The sequence below is a fragment of the Callithrix jacchus genome, chromosome 8 (assembly GCF_049354715.1).
Source record: "Callithrix jacchus isolate 240 chromosome 8, calJac240_pri, whole genome shotgun sequence".
Classification (NCBI taxonomy): domain Eukaryota; kingdom Metazoa; phylum Chordata; class Mammalia; order Primates; family Cebidae; genus Callithrix; species Callithrix jacchus.
The window spans coordinates 85089058-85112783 of NC_133509.1; the positions used below are offsets into that span (position 1 = coordinate 85089058).

General features: G+C 39.7%; 1 protein-coding gene and 1 pseudogene across 2 annotated transcripts in view; both read left to right on the top strand.

The window, feature by feature from the left end:
* Positions 1 to 902: 902 nt before the first annotated feature.
* Positions 903 to 2345, top strand: LOC144577403 (eukaryotic translation initiation factor 3 subunit E pseudogene; annotated as a pseudogene).
* Positions 2346 to 16177: 13832 nt separating this feature from the next.
* ATL1 (atlastin GTPase 1) overlaps positions 16178 to 23726 on the top strand; it is an 88314-nt gene continuing 80765 nt past the window's right edge. For both annotated transcript variants that reach the window (XM_009006018.5, XM_035260468.3), the window contains exon 1: positions 16178 to 16332. In XM_009006018.5, the coding sequence (XP_009004266.1) occupies positions 16299 to 16332 (34 nt within the window). In that variant the 5' untranslated portion in view covers positions 16178 to 16298. The remainder of the gene's footprint in view (positions 16333 to 23726) is intronic.

Here is a 23726-nt window from a genome sequence, read left to right on the forward strand (position 1 = left end):
AATCATTTTTTGTTCTCTTGACTCCCTCCCAGTTTTGGAGATCATTTTTTCTATACAGTCCTGGGTTTTTGTGTAATAGTTGGCATCACAGGAATCTAGAAGACCAAAGGAAGATTCAGGAAGGGGTGTCTGCAGTGGGAATCCCAGGGTGGTCGACAGCATCCATGTAGGGTGAAGTTGCCAACTGCTCAACCTTTGTGGGCTGCTGCATGAGTACAGGCCTTTTCCAGTGGGGAAAAGGCATGTAGTGCAAGGACCTAAGATGTTGAAGTACAATAAGGAGAGCAAATGTGCTGTTGCTGTGGTAAGGCTCGCTGCTGAGAAATGGTTAAAGACGGAAAAATAGATACAAAAGTTAAGGGAGGAGCTGCAATTAGAAAGAGACATTCAAATATCCATGTCGGCCCTGGTTGGGGATTTGGTGGAGAAAGTAGACAAAAGGGAGAAAGGGTAGGAACTACTGCAGCTTATGTGTCCAAAAACAGGAAAGTTCAAAGGCCTGCCAGGTTTTCTAGGACTCCAGCTGGTTACAAATTATGACTCATCCTTGTGCACCTTTATAAACTGATGGGCAAATTACAGCAAGAAATATTCAGAGCTCAAATGCTTCACCTTCAGCTATAGTTAAGCAGATCTTCTGAAGCTCTCTATTTCTCTCTTTTCTTTTCTGCCTGCTTTGAATCTGCTGTTATGAAACTACTGGTGTTGAAATAAAACTCACTGAGTATGGTACTGCTAATTCAAGGCTCCATGGGGATTTCGTTTTTCTTACACAGTTCAGACAATTCTAGCTAAATTGTACATGTTAGAAACTCATACAAAACTGAAGAAAAAAGGGGGTAAGCGAGGGTTTTAAAAAATCAAACTGCTGCTTTTCTTTGGCAAGGTAGCGGTATACAACTTGACTACTCACATCGCTCACTTTTTGGATTGGCATCTAGTCTTTCTGCTCCTTGCTGACATCTAGCCTCTCTGTAAAGGAGATATATAATGAAAAGGAATTCTTATAAGGTTATTGGACCTTCTTAGTGATACCAACATGGTAGACCTTGCTATGGATGTATACAAAAACCTTTATTCTGCTGATATTCCTCAGGCTTTGAGAGAGAAAAGAACCACAGTTGTTGCGCAACTGAAACAGCTTCAGGCAGAAACAGAACCAATTGTGAAGATGTTTGAAAATCCATAAACTACAAGGCAAATGCAGTCAACCAGGGATGGTAGGATGCTCTTTGACTACCTGGTAGGCAACATGGTTTTAGGCAGGAATATTTAGATACGCTCTACAGATATGCAAAATTCCAGTATGAGTGTAGAAATTACTCAGAAGTAGCAGAATATCTTAATTTTCTTAGCGTGTTGGTTCCAGCAACAGATAGAAATGCTTTAAGTTCACTCTGGGGAAAGCTGGCCTCTGAAACTTAATGCAGAATTGGGATGCAGCCATGGAAGACCTTACATTTGAAAAGAGACCATAGATAATAATTCTATGAGTTCTCCACTCCAGTCTCTTCAGCAGAGAACATGGCTCGTTCACTGGTCTCTGTTTGTTTTCTTCAGTCACCCCAAAGGTCGTGATAATATTATTGATCTCTTCCTTTACTAGCTACAGTATCTTAATACAGTTCAGACAATGTGTCCACATGTTCTTCGCTATTTGACTACAGTGGTCATAACAAACAAGAATGTTTGAAAACGTCGGCAGGTACTAAAAGATCTAGTTAAATTTATTCAACAGGTGTCTTACACATTTAAAGACCCAATTACAGAATGTGTTGAATGCTTATATGTTAACTTTGACTGATGGGGCTCAGACAAAGCTGAGGGAATTTGAGTCAGTGCTTGCGAATGACTTCTTGGTGGCTTGTCTTGAGGATTTCATTGAAAATGCCCATCTTCATATTTGAGACTTTCTGTGACATCCACCACTGTATCAGCATTAACATGTTGGCAGATAAATTGAACATGACTCCAAAAGAAGCTGAAAGGTGGATTGTAAATTTGATTAGAAATGCAAGACTGGGTGCCAAGATTGATTCTAAATTAGGTCATGCGGTTGTGGGTAGCAGTGCAGTCTCACCTTATCAGCAAGCTTTTGAAAAGGCCAAAAGCTTTTCTTTTAGAAGCTAAATGCTGGCCGTGAATATTGAGAAGAAACTTAATCAGAATAGCAGGTCCAAGGCTCCTAACTGGGCAACTCAAGATTCTGGATTCTACTGAAGAACCATAAGGAAAAGATGAAAAAAACTGTAAAAGAAAGATGAAATAATAAAACTATCATATAAAGGGTGACTTACATTTTGGAAACAACATATTGAATATAAATTTTGAAGAACTAGAATAAAATTGACTATGATTTAAAAAAATGAAACTGTTATGAAAACTGCTTTACCTAAAATTTTGGTTCACAGACTTCATTGGATTACCTATTAGGGCAAATAAAGTTTAGCCATGTGAAGGGGTCACAATTTTGATTCAGTTATCATAATTTGGATTCGGTCAGCATTTGGATTCAGTTATCTTTTATAGACTGATGAGTTTATGATACTCTCTCATGTCTAGAGTTCTGAAGTAAAAGGTATTGGGGGTGTGTGTGCATATGTGTGTGTGTGAGAGAGTATATATGTTTAAGTATGTTTATATGTATTATATGTTATGTCTGACATGCTACCTACTTGGCTTATAAGTAAATGAGTACTCATACATCAATTAAGGTCAAATACTTTTTAAGTTAATATAAATTTAGTAATCTTTAATAAATAAGCTGGCTTTAAAATTATGGTAAAGTAAAATAGAAATGTCTTCAGAATTGTCAGCATACATTTTTGTCTGGGTTTACTGATTGGGTGAGTTTTATATTTGACTCTGCTACATACTTTAAGACATCAGAGTTTGACATGAAAGTTATAAGACTGTAAACCCAGCCAAAACCAGAATGATCTTTGTTTATGTGGATTTTTTTTGACAAATAAGACTAATTTAATATTGTTGGTTCAATGAAAGTAACAAAATCTGAATTATCGGCAAAATGCCCATGTGTTTAACTTAAAGGTTTTTACTTATGTGAACATCTTATGTTTATAGACTATAAAAATGGTTAACAGGGGCCAGGTGTGGTGGCTGAAGCCTGTAATCCCAGCACTTTGGGAATTGAGGCAGGCAGATCACCTGAGGTTAGGAGTTTGAGACCAGCCTGGCCAACAGGGTGAAACCCTGTCTCTACAAAAATACATTAAAAAATTAGCTGGACGTGATGACGGGTGCCTAAAATCCCAACTACTCAGGAGGTGAAGGCAGGAGAATTGCTAGAACCCGGGAGGCAGAGGTTGCAGTGAGCTTGAGGTTGCACCATTGTGCTCCAGTCTGGGCAACAGAGTGAGATTCCATCTAAAAAAAAAAAATGATCATCAGGAAAATAAGTTAGAATAGTGATTAGCTTTGTCTAATATCTCAGTTCTCACGAGTAATCTAGATAAACTGCTAAAAATGAATGAATTAGATAAATGTGAATGAGATAAATCCTTATAGGTGAACTCTCATGTAATTTTAAATCTTAAAATTATTTTAAGTACTTATTGAATGTCTGAGTGACTCCCAGTTATAATAGGGCATTGGTTGACCTTTTTTTTTTTGAAACAGAGTCTCACTCTGTTGTGAGGCTGGAGTGTAGTGGCTCAATCTTGGCTCACTGCACCTTTGCCTCCTGGGTTCAAGTGATTCTCCTGCCTCAGCCTCCCGAGTAGCTGGGACTACAGGCATGTGCCACCATGCCTGGCTAATTTTTTGTATTTTAATAGAGCTGGGGTTTTACCATGTTGTCCAGGATGGTCTCAATCTTCTGGCCTTCTGATCCACCTGCCTTGGCCCCCAACAAAGTGCTGGGATTATAGGCATGAGCCACTGCGCCTGGCCTGGTTGCACTTTGGTGCCCATTAATGGGAAATAAAATATATTATGTGGGGGTAGCATTGGTGGACCTCTACGAACTGAATAAAAACAAAGACTGAGTTTTAAAAGAAATCAAGGAACAAAAAGGGGATAGGCCACATAGGTGCCTGTACACTTGCCCTAGCCCAGGCAGGCAATGAACAAGAAATAATACTGCCTATCAGCGTGGTATTCTGAGATCACCCAAACAATCCAGAAGTTACATAAGGTATAAATAGGCCAGAACCCCTAAAACAGCCCTGTGTGGCCTGTGAAAAAGCCAAATGACACCTGGAGAATGATGGTAGACTACCATGAGCTAAACAAGATGTTGGCGCTCATTTCTGCTGCTGTACCCAATATTGCTCAACTGCTAGAGCAAGTAGTCCTTAAGCTGGGAAGTGTCCATGCTGTGACTGACCTTTTCCACTATTCCTTTAGCAGAAGATTTACAAGACCACTTTGCCTTCACTTGGGAGGGCCAATGACTTTCCAGGTACTGCCAAAAGGATATCTGCACAACTGCACCATCTGTCACAGTATAGTTGCACAGTACCTATCTAGACTCTCTTTGCCTTCCTCAGTCTCCGTGTTTCACTATATTAATGATATCATGCTAACCTCAGAGTCTCTTGCAGATCAGAGACTACCCTACAAACCACCTTGGATGGCCTAAAGGACAGGGGATGGGAAGTCAACCCCCAAAAAATACAGTGGCCCAGGATAGCCATCAAATTCCTAGGAGTTACCTGGTCAACTGAGACATGAAACATACCTGGAGCTGTCATAGATAAGGTGGTACAGAAGTTTGTTCCCCAGACAGTAAAGTAACTGTAGTTTTTTCTAGGTTAACTGGGCTATTGGAGGATATTCATTCCTCATTTGGCTCAAGCCCTCAGCCCATTGAATACCCCAATAAAGAAGGATAAAAAATGGGACTGGACACACATAGAGCAAGAGGCTTTGACAAAGCACAAATATTGGTGAAACACGCCCAAGCACTAGGGGTCCCACTGCCACAGTGTCCTTTAGTATTGGAAGTCAGTAGAGGTGCCACAGGGATGACTTGGGGTTTGTGGCAAAGGCAGCCAATGGGAATGGTAACTGTAGGGTTTTGGTCTCAATTATGAAAGGGGGCAGAATCCCACTATATAGTCCTAGAGCAACAGCTATTAGCTGTGTGTAGGACATTGCAACAAGCAGAGGCCATCACCACCAGAAGGCAGACCACACAATAAAAATGGTCTACTTCATGAAAGGTGGATGGAAGGCTTTCTAACCAAGCCCACTCCTGGGGTGGCACAACTACACACCCTGCAGAAATGGTGTGCTGTCTACAACAAAGGGGTGTCCTGTCTACTAGTACTTTAAGTCAGCTACTACAGGAGGCTCTTGGACCCATTCACTTTGAACAAAGTGGAGGGAGCCAAGATGGCAATGCAACCACCTACTAGGCCAACCATCATATATAAGGGGACCCTGCCAATACCCACAGGGGCCTGGCACATTGATGGGTCTAGCAAAGGCTCCCAATACCAATGGTCAGTGTTCATGGTACAGATGGATACTGACACCAAATCACCATACAGGTACATCATAAGAGCAGCCACAGGATGGGCCACAGCAAAGGCAGCAGGCATCAGCATCCTCTGTGCAGTTATTCTAGCAGCTGTTCATAACTGTGAGACCTACTCACAGCTGAGACCTAGAAGGATTTTCTGTGTACCAAGTCACATGCATAAAGCCATACAACCTCCACAGGACTGGTAAGTCAATTGTATTGGTCCTCTGTCCTGGAATGGTAGGGAAAGGCATACCTTAACCTGTGTAGACACAATAATGGGGCTATTACAGGCCTTCCCAATAAAACATGCCACACAGCTGGAGACCATCAAGTATCTCACTGCTGTTAGTGTTATATATGGCATGCTAAGAATACACAATGATCAGGGCTCCCCTTCATGGACCACGATACCCAACACTGGGCATCAGAACAAAACACCTGAAGGTTTTTGTTCTGACTGTGAACATCAGACTGAAGGTTCCACTACCATATAACCCAACAGGGGCAGGACTCCTAGAAAAACAAGAATGGCCTGTAAAAAACCAATTACATGTACTGTTCCAGAATGGCTAAGTTCCTGGACTAAGAATCTCCCTGAAGCCATATAAATTTTAAATGAGTTACCCACTACTACATATGGCATCACTTCCTATGAATGGTTGGCTAGGCCTGTGAAATAGGCCCTGCAAACTTTCAGGCTTACCTCTGAGACACTGAGCCTTGCTTCTGAAGCAGAAGCCATACTGTTCTCCTAAGAACACCCGTGGATCTGCCAAGTGATGATGGCTATGTGGACCTGAAGTTGAGCTGGAAAGTGCCCCTATACTGGACTGGTTTTATGATGCTAGAGGGAGAATGAAGACTGCCAGAGGATAGATTATCCCAGCTGATCTCAGAGGCTTATCTCTGAGACACTGAGCCATGCTTCTGAAGCAGAAGCCATACTGTTCTCTTAAGAACACTAGCAGATCTGCCAAGTGATGATGGCTATGCAGACCTGAAGTTGAGCTGGAACAGTGCCCCTATACTGGACTGGTTTTATGATGCTAGAGGGAGAATGAAGACTGCCAGAGGATAGGTAACCCCTGCTAATCCCAGAGGCTTCTGATATCAACATGCAGCAGCACTGATACCTTCTGGAATGGTCGTAGTGCAGATAGCATAGGCAAGGCTGGAAGCTTACCAGTTGGCTACTATGCCCACTCCTAGGGAGGGAAGCCATATGTGGTACTGTAAGCCAGAACTGAAGCCTTTGGCAGCTTCCCTGATAGAGCCAATGGGAGAAAATACAGCAGTAATAATGTTACAAGGAGTGAATACACCTTGAAGGTCTCTACTGAACACCTGTGTTTGCCTTGTTTTTGCTATCCATGGCAGCTGGTAATGTCTTCCTGAACTAGGCTGTGGCTACAGCAACGGTCAGCAACCAATCCTATTGTGGGGTATGTGGATACCTCCCTCTGTTAAGTGGTAATGGTATGTATGCCTTGGGATGTTCTGCCTTTTTCCTGACAGAACTGGAGTGACTGGTTCAACAGCACCAATAGGACAACCCAGGCTCACTAGGGATTGCCTCCCTATGGAGGCCTGATAGCCAATGCAATGGAGATCCAAAGATATGTGCTCTTCAGCCACAAAACAAGTCACAATAAATTTTTAAAAATTAAAATAATATCAAGTATCTTCTCAGACCAGAGTGGAATAAAACTGGAAAATAACTCCAAAAGGAACTCTCAAAACTATACAAATAAACAGAAATTAAATAATCTGCTCTTGAATTATCTTTGGGTTAATAAAGAAATCAAGATGGAAATTTAAGAATTCTTTGAACTGAATGATAATAGTGACACAACTTATCAAAACCTCTGGGATACAGCAAAAGCATTGCTAAGAAGAAAGGTCATGGCCTTAATGTCTGCATCAAAAATTCTGAAAGAGCACAAATAGACAACCTAACATCAGATCTCAAGGAACTAGAGAAACAAGAACCAAACCCAAACCCAGCAGAAGAAAAGAAATAACAAAGATCACAGCAGAACCTAAATGAAATTGAAACAAACAAAAAATACAAAAGATAGATGAAACAAAAAGCTATTTTTTTTGAAAAGATAAACAAAATTGATAGACCATTAGTGAGATTAACTAAGAAAAGAAGAAAGAAGATCTAAATAAGCTCAATTAGAAACAAAAAGATATACAAAAGACCATTCAAGGCTACTATTCACACCTTTCTGTGCACAGACTAGAAAATCTAGAGGAGATGAATAAATTCCTGGAAATGTACAAATCTCCTGATTAAATCAGGAAGAAATAGAAACTCTGAACAGACCAGTGAGAATTAATCAATAATTTTAAAATTACCAACAAAAAAAGTCCAGGACCAGACGGATTCACAGCTGAATTATATCAGACATTCAAAGAAGAATTGGTACCAATTCTACTGAAACTATTTCAAGAGATTGAGAAAGATGGAATCCTTTCTAAATCATTCTATGAAGGCAGTATCACTCTAATACCAAAACCAGGAAAGGCCATAACAAAAAAAGAAAACTACAGACCGTTATCCCTCATGAACATAGATGTAAAAATCCTAACAAAATACTAGCTTTCTGAATCTAACAGCATATAAAAAGGATGATATATCATGATGAAGTGGGTTTCATACCAGGGATGCAGGAATAGTTTAACATATGCAAATCAGTAAATGTAATACATCACATAAACAAAAATTATATGATCATTTCAGTAGGTAAAGGAAAAGTACTTGGTAAAATCCAGCATCCTTTTATGATAAAAACTTAAAAAAATTGTCATAGATGGGACATACCTCAAGGTAATAAAAGCTATCTGTGACACACCAACAGACAACATAATACTGAACAAGGAAAAGTTGAGCATTCCCTCTGAGAACTGGAACAAGACAGGAATATCCACTTTCACCACTTCTACTCAACATAGTACTGGAAGCCCTAGCCAGAGAAGTCAGACAAAAGAAAGAAATAAAGAGCATTCAGATTTGAAAAGAGGAAGTCAAACTGTTGCTGTTTGCCGATAATATGATCATATACCTAGGAAACCCTAAAGATTCATCCAAAAAGCTCCTAGATCTGATAAATCAATTCAGTAAAGTGTCAGGGTTTGAAATCAATGTACACAAATTGGTAGAACTGCTATACACCAACAATGATGAAGCTGAGAATCAAATCAAGTACTCAATCCCTTTTACAACAGCTGCAATAAAATAAAATAAAATACTTAGAAATATACTTAACCAAGGAGGTAAAAGATCTCTGCAAGGAAAACTGCAAAACACTGCTGAAAGAAATCATAGATGACACAATCAAATGGAAACACATCCCATGCTCATGGATGGGTAAAATTAATATTGTGAACTGACCACACTGCCAAAAAAGCAGTCTACAGATTCAATGCAATTTGCATCAAAATACCATCATCATTTTTTCACAGAACTAGAAAAAAATCCTAAAATTCATATGGAACTAAAAAAGAACCCACATAGCGAAAGCAATACTAAGCAAAATAATAAATCTGGAGGCATCACATTACCTGACTTCAGATTTTACTGCAAGGCTATAGTTACCAAAACAACAGGGTACTGATATAAAAATAGGCATTTAGACCAATGAAACAGAACAGAGAACCCAGAAATAAAGCCAAATACTTACAGGAAACTGATCTTTGACGAAGCATACAAAAACATAAAGTAGGGAAATGATACCCTATTCAGTAAATGGTGCTGGGTAACTGTCAAGCCACATTTAGAAGAATAAAACTGGATCCTCGTCTCTCACCTTGTACAAAAATCAACTCAAGATGGATCAAAGACTTAAATCTAAGACCTGATACCATAAAGATTCTAGAAGATAATGTCAAATAAACTCTTCTAAACATTTGCTTAGGCAAAGAATTCATGACTAAGAATCCGAAAGCAAATGCAACAGAAACAAAAATAAATAAATGGGGCCAGGCATGTTGGCTCACACCTGTAATCCCAGCATATTGGGAGGCCTAGGTAGGTAGATCACTTAAGGTCAGGAGTTCAAGACCAGCCTGACTAACACTGTGAAATCCTGTCTCTACTAAAAATATGAAAAATTAGCCAGGCATGGTAGTGCATGCCTGTAGTCACAGCTACTCAGGAGGCTAACGCAGGAGAATGTGGTGAGCCGAGATCATGCCACTGCACTCCGGCCTGAGTGACAGAGTGAGACTCTGTCAGAAAAAAAAAAAGTGGATAAATGACATGAATAGACAATTCTCAAAAGCATATATATAGACAGCCAACAAATATATGAAAAAATGCTCAAAATCACTAACTGTAAGGGAAATGCAAATCAAAACCACAATGAGATACAACCTCACTCCTGTAAAATGGCCATAATTAAAAAAAAAAAGATATTGGCATGAATGTGGTGAAAAGAAACATTTTTATACTAGTGATGGGAATGTAAACTAGTACAACCACTAAGGAAAACAGTATGGATATTCCTTGAAGTACTAAAAGTAGAACTACCATTTGACCCAGCAATTGATACTACTGGGTGTCTGTCCAAAGGAAAAGAAGTTCATTATATGAAAAAGACAAATGCACACGCATGTTTATAGCAGCACAATTCACAATTACAAATATAAGGAACCAAGCCAAATGTCCATCAACCAACAAGTGGGTAAAGGAAATGTGGTATATATACACCATGAAATATTACTCAGCCATAAAACAGAATGAAATAATGGCCTTTGCAGCAACTTGGATGGAGCTGGAGGCCATTATTCTAAGTGAAGTAATTCAGAAATGGAAAACCAAATGTCATATGTTCTTACTTAAAAATGAGAGTTAAGCTATGAGGATGCAAAGGCATAAGAATGATGTAATGGACTTTGGCGACTCAGAGTGAAGGGTCAGGATGGTGAGCCATAAAAGATTGGTACAGTGTACTCTGCTCCAGTGACAGGTGCAGCAAAATCTCAGAAATCACCACTAAAGAACTTATCTATATAACAAAAAACCAAAGCTATTGAAATTTTAAAGAAGTTTTTTTTTAAAACCACAAAACCCAAAATGTACCCTTATAGGCACTACCTGTTGTGCCTATATGCCTGTTGAAGAGAATAATGTCACAAATGTTTTAAAATATTTGTCAACTCAAATCCATGATATAACCCAATTAGGCTTCTTTGACTCATTCTCAAATTGGTTACACACCTTACCTACTCATTGGAGTTGTGTTTTGCTAACACGCATCATAATTGTAGTTAGCTTCTGCTTTTAATGCTGTTTTGGATACTGTAGACATGGCTTGTAGGCACAAGCTGTGGCTATACGTTATAGGTCTGTATAGTTCTTCTCATAACCCACTCAAGGACTCTCATGCAAGATTGGTGGGAAGAATGTAAGAGCTGGAGAGTGGGGTGGATTGTAGAGTGATGTGTCCCCACCAGGTTACTTAGGGTTTACATCCACTGCTTGAACCTGGGAGGCTGGGCAATGAGCCAAGACCATGGTGCCCACTGGAGTAGCAAGTGTCCCTGAGAACCCAAACATCTCAGACTCAAACACAGTAGGCAAAGTTACAGGAAAACTGTTTAAAAGCAGTTTAGAGATGGGAGGTGGCATGGATCTCTAGAGCTGTCCTGCTGCCCAGAAGTGCCCTGTATAAGTCCTCACAAATTCATCCACTCACTGGGCTGGACTTGTCTGAGTCATTCTTTGGTCTCTTGTTTCCCTCCCAGCTTGGGGGAACATTTTTTCTACGCAATCCTGAATTTTTTTCTTATAACACCAGCACACTGAAGATGATTGAGTGCAACCTTAGTCTTTTTAGCAAGGTCTTCTGGTTATTTCCAACATCTATTTATCTTCTTTGTTTAGTATTAGACCCCAAAATTTTTGTTGCATACATGGTATATTTATTAATGAGGTGAGACATGGTAGGTCAATGGTATTTGAGTGGAGATGATATGTGCACCTTCTGGGTTGTACCCTTAGAGAGAATGGATATATTCCCTTCTTCCCCTTTACCCTTCTGTATAGCTAAAATGAAAATGTGCCATGTCCACACTAGAGCAGCCATCATGGATCATATGATGGAACTCCCAAGTGAACAATGGAAAATGGCATGAGGAACTTTAGTTCCTTCATATGTTGAAACTACAGTGTCAGCCCTGGATGGCTTATGCTCAGATTATTTCATAGGACAGAAAAAAATATTTGTCTTATTTCAGCCATTGTAATTTTTATAGCAGCCAAAGTTATATCCTAATGAATATACTTCATGATACCACTGAGCTGATGAGTTGACCACCATAGAATTAATCTATTTTTAAACAAATTTTTGCTTGAAAGTAAAATGTCATTTTTTTGCTTAAGACATTTTGAGTTACAGCCAAAAGCATTCTGATTGACATAAATACCTAAGATTGCTATTTATAGAGGAAAGGAGCAAATTGAAGCATCAATTATTGAGAAACTTTTGATTGAGGAAGCCCTTTACTTATGATGGAGGAAAATGAGCATGGCGAAAGAACCAATGGAAGAAAAAGTAGTTGAAGATACAGGGGAAGAGAATAGTTTGTGGAATAACATCCCAGAAAAGTCAGGAAGAGAGAGGATCTAAAGTACTAAAGTTCAAATGAAGTAATACCTTTTCTTCTTTTATTCTGATTTAAAATGAACTTGACATTTGCCTTTTTAAAACATTTTTATTAAGACATAATTCACATACCATACAATTCACCAGCTTAGATTGTACAGTTCAGTGGAGTTTTTTGTTTTGTTTAATTTTTTAGATAGGCTCTTGCTCTGTCATCCAGGCTGGAGTATAGTGGCCTGAATCCTTCAACTCCTGGGCTCCAGGGATCCTCCCACTTCAGCCTCTGGTCATCACTGTATCTGGCTAATTTTTGTATTTTTTTATAGAGATGGGGTCTTGCTACGTTGCACAGGCTGATCTTGAACTACTGGCCTCAAGTGATCCTCTCACCTCAGCTTCCCAAAGGGCTGGGATTACAGGCATGAGCCATTGCACCCAGCCTAATCCAGCAGCTTTTAGTATACCCAAAGAGTTGTGTAAAGTTGATTTCGTAATGAATTCTGAAACATTGTCATTGCCCCAAAAAGAAACCTCATACTCATTAGCAGTTACTCTCCAATTTCTCCCCAGCCTCCCACTCCTTTCCTCCGTCCCTAAGCAATAATTAATCTACTTTCTGCCTCTTTAGATTTGCTTATTCTGGAAATTTCATATAAATGGAATCATATAATGTGTGGTCTTTGTGGCTGGCATCTTTCATTTACTATAATGTTTTCAAGGTCCATCTATGTCATAGCATCTATTAGTACTCAATTCCTTTTTATGACCAAATAATGTTCTATTATATGGATATACTACATTTTGTTTATCCATTCACTAGTTATTTGGCACTGAGATTGTTTCTACCTTTTTGCTATTATGAATAATGCTGTTATAAATATTCCTGCACAAGTTTTTGTATGCACATATATTGTAATTTCTTTAGGGTATAGATCTAGGAGTGCTAATGTATATGGTAATTCTATATTTAGCTTTTTGAGGAACTGCCAGAATTTTTCCCAAAGTATCTACACAATTTTCTATGTCCATCAGCAGTGTGTGTGTGGGTGCCAATTTCTCCACATCCTCACCAACACTTGTTATTATCTTTTTTATTATAGTCACCATAGTATTTTTAAACTTATTCCAGAGAATGTGAAACATTACTGTTCTAAGACTCAGAGTTATGTAAAAGCATTACACTTAGAAAAGTATCAGTCCTCCTAATCCCTACTACCCTGTTCCCATTCTTCCATTATTTCTACTCTATTCCCACCCATCTCCCTTAAGAAACAAATCTCATTGGTTTCTGGTTTATTCTTGCTGTATTTATGTTTCCACAGATGAACAGATACTTTTTTTCATATCCCTTTCTTTTTACAGAATGGTACACTGTTTGCACTTTTTCCTCCCCATTTAACATTGTATTCTGGAAATTGCTCTGTATTAGCTTATAAAAATCTTCTGTATTCTTTTTCATACCTACATAGCATTTCACTGTATATGTGTATTATAATGTATTCAACCACTCATCTGTATATAGGCATTTAGGTTGTTTCCAGTATTTTACAATAACAAAAAGTGCTGTAGTAAATAAACATGTATACTTATATATTCATACTATTGAAGGTATTTCTTCAGAGTAGATTAAACTTATGATTTAAAAAAATGTGTTCTAGCAATGTTCGCTGAAAGGGTCTAGAAACAGCGATACTTCAGCCAGCAATGAGCACAACTAGCACCCCTGTCTTGGTTTCTAAACACCTTTTCACATAAAAAGTAGCCAGAGCATCTTGGAGAAATGGCTATTCTAGTTTTAAGACAGGGAAAACACAAAGGACAACTGAAACATTTTTTGTACCAGAAAACAGGGAACTGCTCAAAGACAAATAGGGACAATGTTAAAAGGACACACAAGCTGACCCTTGGCCAAATTTAGGGCAATTTAGGCATTAAAAAAGAATGGTAATGAATAACAATTTTTTTTAAAAGATTTCATTAGTTTATAGTGAGACTCAACATAGAAGAGTGGGAGAGGGAATGCCAGCTACTTAATTTAAAAGACATGATATTGAGAGGCTGAGGTGGACAGATCACTTGAGCTCATGAGTTTGAGACCGCCTGGGCAAAGTGGAGAAACCCCGTCTCTAGTAAAAATGCAAAAACAGCCAGGTCTGCTGGCGAGCGTCTGTAATCCCAGCTACTCGAGAGGCTGAGGCATGAGAATCACCTGAACCTGAGAGGCTAAGGTTTTAGTGAGCTGAGATCATGCCACTGCCAGCCTGGGTGACACAGGGAGACTCTGTCTGGGGGAGGCGAGGGAGACATAATTATTTTAAAGTCTCCATTTAAAAATCACTAATATGAAATTGATTCAGACAAGGATCAATGGATGCTAAAATTAGCAGATGAAAAGTTACTGGCCAACAGTACAAAAAGTCATATATAGAGAGCTATTTATTTAAGAATTTTTTTGTGTGATTCACATAGTTTCAGAGTATTAACCCATAGATTACTTACCAATTATAAATGCAACAGGTTTTTAAAAATTAATTTCTTTTTCAATTAGGCATAGATGTTGAATTATATAACTTTTCCTTTTTTTGTGTAATATATTGGACTTTCTTAAAAATGGGATACACATGAAAGGGATTTTTAGGCTAGAATGTAAGCTGAGAATGATAGTAAAGGAATATAAGAAGAAAAGCAGACCACACTTTTTTTTGTTCTATGAACTTGGTTTATAGGTACAGGGCTGAGATAAAGTCTGTCTTCCTATGTTCTTTCACTAATGTCATTTCAACTGTGTTGAACACAGACCTCTTTAGAACCGTAATATAAACTTGGTTGCAGTGTTCACAGCTCTGCGGTCACTGAAACCAGTAACTGAAATATAATGCATAAGATTTGGCATTGGTTGGGGAGTTTGTTTTCAGATATGTTGTTGAAATGTCAGTGGGAAAACAATGTGAGGATAACCTCAGGCAGTTGTAAACACACCTCTGCTATAATGTTCTCTATTATAGTGGGTGAAAGACTAAAGTATAGATTTGAGAATCATCAGCATGGAGGAGGTCCTGTCTGAAGCCATCATAGTAAATTACATTGAGAGAATGTAGCATGAGGAGTTGCTTACGATGAGGAATTAGCAGAGATCATGGATCTGGTAATTAAGAGGCTGGCAGTGATCTCCTAAGAACCGATCAGTAGAGAGTGTGGATAACAACCAAATGGCAGGAGAATGCTGTAAGGAATGGGATGATGGTATCTTGAGGGTCAGGTAGTATAAAAGGGCAGTGTTTCCAGGTTACTGAAAACAACTAAGTCTGTAGCAGAGAGAAAGAAAGCAGTGAATAGGGAGAGATTGAGAATATTTTGAGAATTTTTTTTTCTTTTTACTTCAAAATTGTGTGCAACCTTTATGGCTGCCAGGGCCCACCCAGACTATGTAGTATGACTTTAGCTCAAATAATTGCTATTGGACTGTAAGTCTGAACCTTATCTTTGAAAACCTATCTTTGAAATTTTACCCAGTCGATACTGAGTTACAGATAATAATGAATCTACAATTTTCATTTATCTTGATCTTCTTGATATAAATTTTGCTATTCTAATTTTAAGACAGACTACTCAGTGTATATATTCAAAAATGCATGCATGACACCCTCTTTACCAACATGACCTTGCTTTTAAAAAATAATGGGTGCCTGGTAGATAAATGCACATTATTTTAGCTACTTTGGCTATATAAATGTTGCCAGCTCATTTGTGCTAATGTATAACTGCTTGAAACAGGTATTTGAACATCTAGAATCATGCAGTATATTGCTTTGTATATTTCTGTGGCTAGATAAAGCTGTTAAATTCTTTGAGAGTGTGGGTGAGAGGGGTGCTGTTTATTTGTGTGTGTTTTCCGTTGAAAATGTTGCAGTACATGGTCTATCACTGTCTTCACGCTCTGGGGGTGGGCTGAGGTAGGGAGGGTGTGACGCTGGTATTTGTGTGAACTCGGGCTTGTGATGCTGAGCTTGGTTCATCTGCTTTCTCCTCCCTTTTCCTCCCCACTCCTTCCCACCAGCGCCACAGCAACATCCTCAGAGTCTGAGCGAACTGCGCCCAGCACGGGCACGGAGCCTACCACTGCTAGCAACCTGCGGCCCGGGAGAAGGCAGCGAGCGAAGTGACAGCTCCTCACCGCCACCAGGTCCTGGACCACCATGGCCAAGAACCGCAGGGACAGAAACAGTTGGGGTGAGTAGCAAATGAGAACTTCTGCAGCCTGCATGGGTTCTGGCCCTCCGCTCTCTGCTTCTGGAGACAAGGAGGGCCAAGGGCTGCTCAGTGCCTGCTTCCACGGCTGAGAGACGGGCCGTAGCCGAGCTGCTCCCCGTTTGGCCGGAGGAACCATGGCCGAGCGGTACCCGCGTCACCGAATCGCGCTATACGGGCGAGGGCTGCAGCTTCGCGCAGGCCGGGCCTCCAGGTCCTTCTTCCCCACCCCCCCTCCCGCCTCCTCCCAGCATTTGGACAGCACCCACCAGGCACCTCCGGGGACTTGTGGGCTCCGCCTTAGCGATCGGTTGGGAGGAAGGCTATGAGGGTGGGCAGGGGGTTGTAATTACCAGGCCGAGAGGGGTGAGGGGTTGGGGATCTAGAGCAGGCCAAGCCCCAACCCCCTCCCAGAGAGCCGCCAACTCGCTGGCCCTGCAAGGCGCGGGCTCCTGGCGGTGGGCGGCGCGCTGGAACAATGAGGCGGACCGTGGCCGATCCGAGCAACCGGGAGAAGGGCCACCCTCGTGGGAATTTCTGAGTACTGCAGTATTCCCCTTAATTTGGGGGTTGGGTGGGGGAACTGGGGAAGAAGGGGAGCAAAGTTGTGGTTTCCAGCCTTCTGCCCCACCCTGACCTGGTACCCCATTCAGATCAGCCCCAAGGGTGGCTTTGTTCTTTGATTTTACCTTTTGGAGGCATTGGGCTCATGATTCAGCACCAGGCCGATGGGAGGGGAAAGGAGAGGCGAGACCCAGTATGTTCACACCATGAGTGGGTGGGCGGTGCTCACGCAGGCGGAGAAGAACGGGCGCAGAGATGCGGGAGAAATCGCGGCCCCGCCCGCCTTGCTGCTCCAGACCTAGTTCTGGACCGTTAGTGTGGGTAGGCTGGGCGTCTTTTTGTTGTGGGTTCCCGACTTCTTGCAGTCACAGTGCTAAACTCATCAGCATCTTAGGAACAAAAGCTTTCTAAGGCATTTATTTTATTATTTGAACTAGAGAATGTCTCAGGCCACTGTGGCTTGACGGGCAAAGAAATATTTTGTTCATTAGCTTGTTATTTAGAAATTGTTATTTCAAATAATTGTTGTTATTTGAAAAGTTCAGAGCTGCTTGTTTCTCTTACACATCTCAGTGAGATCTCTTTTATAACTGTTTATTTGACCAAGAGGCACAAATGTAAATTTTAATTGGTTATTTCGGTTTACTTTAATCAAAAGACCGTGTATCTCTTTGCCTCTGATTGTTGTAATGGTCACAGGATCAGCTTGACCTCCGGTAGGCAAGGTTTACATTTGAGAGATTATCCAAGGTTTGTGGTAGGCATGGAGAGGTGGAGCCGGGAGGTCTGTCATGACTTGGCTGAGTTTAAGAGACAGTGGTTCCATTTTCTGAGATCATGAAACCCCAGTTTTAACAGATATGACTATTGCAATACACTTTTATTTGCTTCTTCTGAAATTTAAGTCGGCATTTGCAGTATGTCCCCTTTCCACCCATTCTGTTAGCCTCTAGAATATAAATTTATTGAACACACACCGTTAAAACGCACATATTCAAGCCACTTTTGGTCTCAATCTCTGTGAATTGTTGTCTCCACCCTGTTAACAGAGGCATGTGAAAATTTATTCTGAGGATTAAAATTTTTCTCCTTCACGAAGCTTTGGATTATTGCTCAGAATTTCCTTTGGTTATGAAGTGGAAGTTTTTTTCCTCTTGGGTACATGGTTGTCACATCAGGTTTTCATAAAAATCACACAGGGACTTACTAGAAATCCAGACTCTCCCATCTTCCAGCCAGAGCTTTGGAATCAATAGATCTGAAATAGGACCTAGGAATCTGCTCTTTATTAGCATTTTAGGTGATTGGGAAGCAGATGGTCTTTAGATGTTACTTTGAGAAATACTATATTAGATTATTTACATTTGATAGAAACATCCCAGATATTTACCCAGAAGTCATCAGGAAAGTTTCAACTCAAGTGATGGATTAGGAAAAGAAATACTAGAATCATTAGAGTAGTCACTGGAAATTGTTATAGAAAAGAAATAGTGGAATTCTGGAATCTTTTTTTTTTTTTGAGATGGAGTTTCGCTCTTGTTACCCAGGCTGGAGTGCAATGGCGTGATCTCAGCTCACCGCAACCTCCACCTCCTGGGTTCAGGCAATTCTCCTGCCTCCGCCTCTGGAGTAGCTGGGATTACAGGCACGCGCCACCATGCCCATCTAATTTTTTTTTTTTTTTGTATTTTTAGTAGAGACGGGGTTTCACCATGTTGACCAGGATGGTTTCGATCTCTTGACCTCATGATTCACCTGCCTTGGCCTCCCAAAGTGCTGGGATTACAGGCGTGAGCCACTGCGCCCAGCCGGAATTCTGGAATCTTATCCTGATGTTCTGAAATGCTTTACTACTCAGATTTTTCTTTGCTCTAAAGTATGTATGACATAATGACTTAGAAAACATAGTATATGGAGTAGGAGATAGAGGTTTTGGCAAAGATGTTAGCCCTGTCAATCTTAATTCCATTTTATTACCAGTATCTAGTAGAATGCCTAACATATAGTAGGCAGCTAGTGACAGCAATGGTAGCCAACATTATTAAGCTAATGTCATATGAAATAGGTGCTATAATCCTCATTTTACATATTAAAAGGTAGAGCTAGTAGATGACTGAGCCAGAATTCCAGTTCTGGCAGTTTGAATTCAGATTCCTTTATCTCCACCACTATTCTATCTCTTTGTTGAATGGTTAATGCCTTCTGTATTATATTATAGAACTACAGTTTCAAGGCATATTCATCTAAATTATTACATTTGATCTTCAACCTTTTAAGTAATTATGTGTCTTAGGACATATTATCACTGTTTTGCGGGTGAAAAACTAACTCAGAGGTAAGTTAAATGATTTGGTTGAAAGTCATGTATTTGGTAAGTAAAAGGACTGAAATTAGAGCCTGGGTTTTTTTTTCCTAATTTATTTTCTATAACATGATATTGTGGAACGTTTTTATGAGAGAATTGGGTGGGATGTGAGGATAATAGAGAAAACAGAGTCTCATAGTAGTCAGAGGTCTCTCATGAGAAAAATCTTATGACAGTTTAAAAAAGAAGACAGATAACTGACCTTATCTAGCTAAGTAAGTGTTTTTCAGACAAGTTAGAAAGAAAAAGGCATCAAGGTAAGCAATCCAGAATGGGAACATACAGTGATTCCCAAGAAAAGGACAAGAAAGATATTTGCAAAATCAGCATGAGAGCTAAAATTTAGATAAGGACCCTAAGGACCATATTACAAGTAGTTTTTATCTTAGTAGCTAGAGACCTGTAGGTCTTACAGGGGCTATGAAGGCTAGACAGCAGAAAAGCATCTCTGCCGACTACTAGAATTGAGGGTAGTGTTGGAAGACTATACCCAGAGATAACAACTGGGAAGTGAGCCTCTGAGTAGAACTGAGCATCCTACCACCTGTACCTAAATCTACCCTTAAGACATGTGAATAAACTGAAGCATATAAAAGTCATTTCTTGGCCGGGTGCAGTGGCTCACAACTGTAATTCCAGCACTTTGAGAGGCTGAGGCAGGCAGAGGAGATCAGGAGATTGAGACCATCCTGGCCAACATGGTGAAACCCCGTCTCCACTAAAATACGAAAAATTAGCTGGGCATGGCATGCGCCTATAGTTCCATCTACTCAGGAGGCTGAGCCAGGGGAATTGCTGGAACCCGGGAGGTAGAGGTTGCAGTGAGCAAAGATTACCAGTGTGGCAACAGAGCAAGACTCTGTCTCAAAAAAAAAAAAAAAAAAAAAAAAGTCAATTCTTCCCAAATAGTCATTATTATTATTAATCATTGGAATGTATAAGGAATCTGAGATTCAGAGAGCATAAGTGACTTCAGAAGTACCATAGTTTCTAGGTTATAGATGTAGTATTCGAATTCGGAGTTGTTTGTTTCCACAGTCCATGTGATTAGGACAGGGAATAGTATGCCAAAAGGTACCAAGACAAGCTTATTTAGGATTAAGCTGATATAAGAAATCAGTGCTCTATAAACTTGATCACTTGGACTAGAGAAGTAGGCAAAGAATGTGCTAGTGTGGAAAATAAACGGGACAGATGAGTATTGGAAACAGTAGCCCAGAAAGCACTCCTTCACTGCTGGGCTAGAGCTTAAGTACTACCAGAAACAAAACAGAAATGCATACTTTTTTTGTTTGTTTTTGTCAAAGTTGCTTTAAAACTTGGGATACCAGTTTTCTACAGTGTAACAGAAACAGATAGTGAAAAATTGCTTTAGAAAAATAGTATCTGCACTAAAGTATCAGCTTTGATTGCCTTTAAAAAGAACGATCTTAGCTTCACAGTAAGTGTAGTAACTGCCCATTTTTTGAAAAGGCATTTCTAGAAAATTAATTTTTAGGTTTCTCTTTTTGAGGAAAGATTTAAAACAATCTTGAGTGAATGTACTATAGTTACCTTATGATCTTCTTTCTTTTCCAATTGGCTATATTCTATTTTTCTTGAAATGAGACTGTTTATCCCTTTTTACCTACCTCATTTTCTGAGGTAGGTAACCTAAGTCTCCTAAAACAATATAAAATTTCTACTGGGTCTTGGCTGAACATGGTGGCTCACATCTACAATCCCAGCACTTTGAGAGGCTTAGGTGGGCGGATTATTTGAGGTCAGGAGTTTGAGACCAGCCTGGCCAACATGGTGAAACCCCATCTCTAAAACAAAAAGCAAAAAAACAAAACACACACACACACACACACACACACACACACACAAATGAGCTGGCCATGGTGGTACAAGCCTGTAATTGCAGCTGCTAGGGAAGCTGTGGCAGGAGAATCACTTGAACCTGAGAGGCGGAGGTTGCAGTGAGCCAAGATCACGCCACTCTACTCCAGCCTGGGTGACATTCAGAATGAGACTTCATCTAAAAAAAAAAAAATTTCTACTTGGTTATACATGTACTGTAGGATATGTACTATATATAAGACATGTACTGTAGATTTTCCTTCCCTACATTTTTAAAACTTAATTTGCCTTCCTTGCATCTTTTCAAATACACTTTTCTTATAGATATATATTTTTTATACTTAACATCTGCTTACCTTCTCTTGATGACTCATGGGTTACACCTTTGCTCCATTTCAGACTCTAGAGCCTTTATTATCTTTAGAATCAGTGATTATAGTATAAGCAGAACCTATGCTCACCAGGGAAATGATCCATTGTGTGGTACTTCCAGTCATAAAAAAAAGATTTTAGATTTGAAGGATCTTCCTCTTTTACATAAATATTTCTTATGAAACATATATGTGTACAAAAGAACATATAAAACATATGTGTTCAGTTAAAAAAAAAAAGAATACCGAGCACCTGTGCCCCCCAGATGAAGAAACAGAACACTATCAATATTTTGTCACTCCTTGTGTGCCTTTCCTTTAGGATAACCTGGATTTTTTTGTTTTGGTTTGTTTGTTTTTTTTTTAGACAGAATCTTGCTCAGTCGCCCAGGCTGGAATGCAGTGATGTGATCCTGGTTCACTGCAAGCTCCACCTCCTGGGTTCAAGTGATTCTCCTGACTCAGCCTCCCAAGCAGCTGGGGATTACAGGTGCCTACCACCACACCCAGCTAATTTTTGTATTTTTAGTAGAGACAGGATTTCACCAGGTTGGTCAGGCTGATCTCAAACTTCTGACCTCAGGTGATCCACTCACCTCAGCCCCCCAAAGTGCTGGGATTACAGGCGTGAGCCACTGCGCCTGGCCAGGACAACCCGTTCTTATCCCTCAGCAAAGGTAAACACTTTCATTAATTTGACATTGCTAATTCCCTTGATAATTTTTACAGTTTAGCTATAAATAAATATATATCCCTAAAAATATATATTAGTTAGTGTTACATGAAAGAACCTAAGATAAAGGGAATCTAGAGTATGCATTTTTCCACAAGATATTTTGTTCACTCCACATCCTTAATTTAACCATACTTGGTATTATGACAGGTGGGAAATGGTATCTCATTGTGGTTTCAATCTGCATTTTACTGATTACCATTGATGTGTGAGCATATATTTACTGTCCATTCATATTTCCTCCTCAGTACCTGTTTGCTCTTTGCCCATTTTAAAATTCGGTTACCTTCTTCTTCTTGCTTTGTAAGAGTTTTTTTTTTTCTTACATATTTTTCACTTAAGTCCTTTACTGATTGTCTTATAGATCTCTTTTACCTCTTCATGCATGACTTTGATCTCTATGGTATATCTTAGTAAATAGACATTATGTATTTAAATGTAGTCAATTTAAACAATATTTTCCTTTATGGTTTGTACTTAAAAAAATTTTTTTTTTTGAGATGGAGTTTCGCTCTTGTTACCCAGGCTGGAGTGCAATGGCACGATCTTGGCTCACCACAACCTCTGCCTCCTGGGTTCAGGCAATTCTCCTGCCTCAGCCTCCGGAGTAGCTGGGATTACAGGCATGCTCCACTATGCCCAGCTAATTTTTTGTATTTTTAGTAGAGATGGGGTTTCACCATGTTGACCAGGATGGTCTCGATCTCTTGACCTTGTGATCCACCCGCCTCGGCCTCCCAAAGTGCTGGGATTACAGGCTTGAGCCACCGCGCCCGGCCTGTATTTTTTAAATTTTAAAAAAATCTTAACTCAAAGTTAAAAAATAGTCTTCTATATTATCTGATTTAAATACACTTACTATACTTTTTTCTTCCAGTTTTAAAAATTTGTGGTAAAATATGCATAACATAAATTTTACCATCATAACCATTTTTAGTGTACAATTCCATACTAGTACACAAATAAAATACTGCGGTCTAGGTATCACCGCCGTTTATCTCCAGAACTCTTCATCTTGCAAAACTCATTAAACAGTAACTCCTCATCCCTCCTGCTCACAGCTACTAGCAGCCACCATTCTACTTTCTTTCACTATGATTTTGACTACTATGTGTACCTTACATAAGTGGAATGATACAGTTTTGTTTTTGTGGGTGGCTTATTTCACATAGCAAAATGTCCTCAAGGTTCATCCATATTGTAGAATATATCACAGCTTCCTTCTTGTTTAAGGCTGAATGGCATTACATTGTATGTATACACCACATTTTAAAAATCTGTTCATCTGTTGACAAACATTGGGTTGCTGTCATATTTTGGCTATTGTGAATATGCATCTATGAACATGCGTGTGCAAGTATCCATTTGAGACACTGCTTTCAACTCTTTTGGGTATATACCCAGAAGTGGAATTGCTGAATCATATGGTAATTCTATTTCTAATATTTTGAGGAACTGCCATATTGCTTTCCACAGAGGCAGTACCATTTTATGTTCTCGT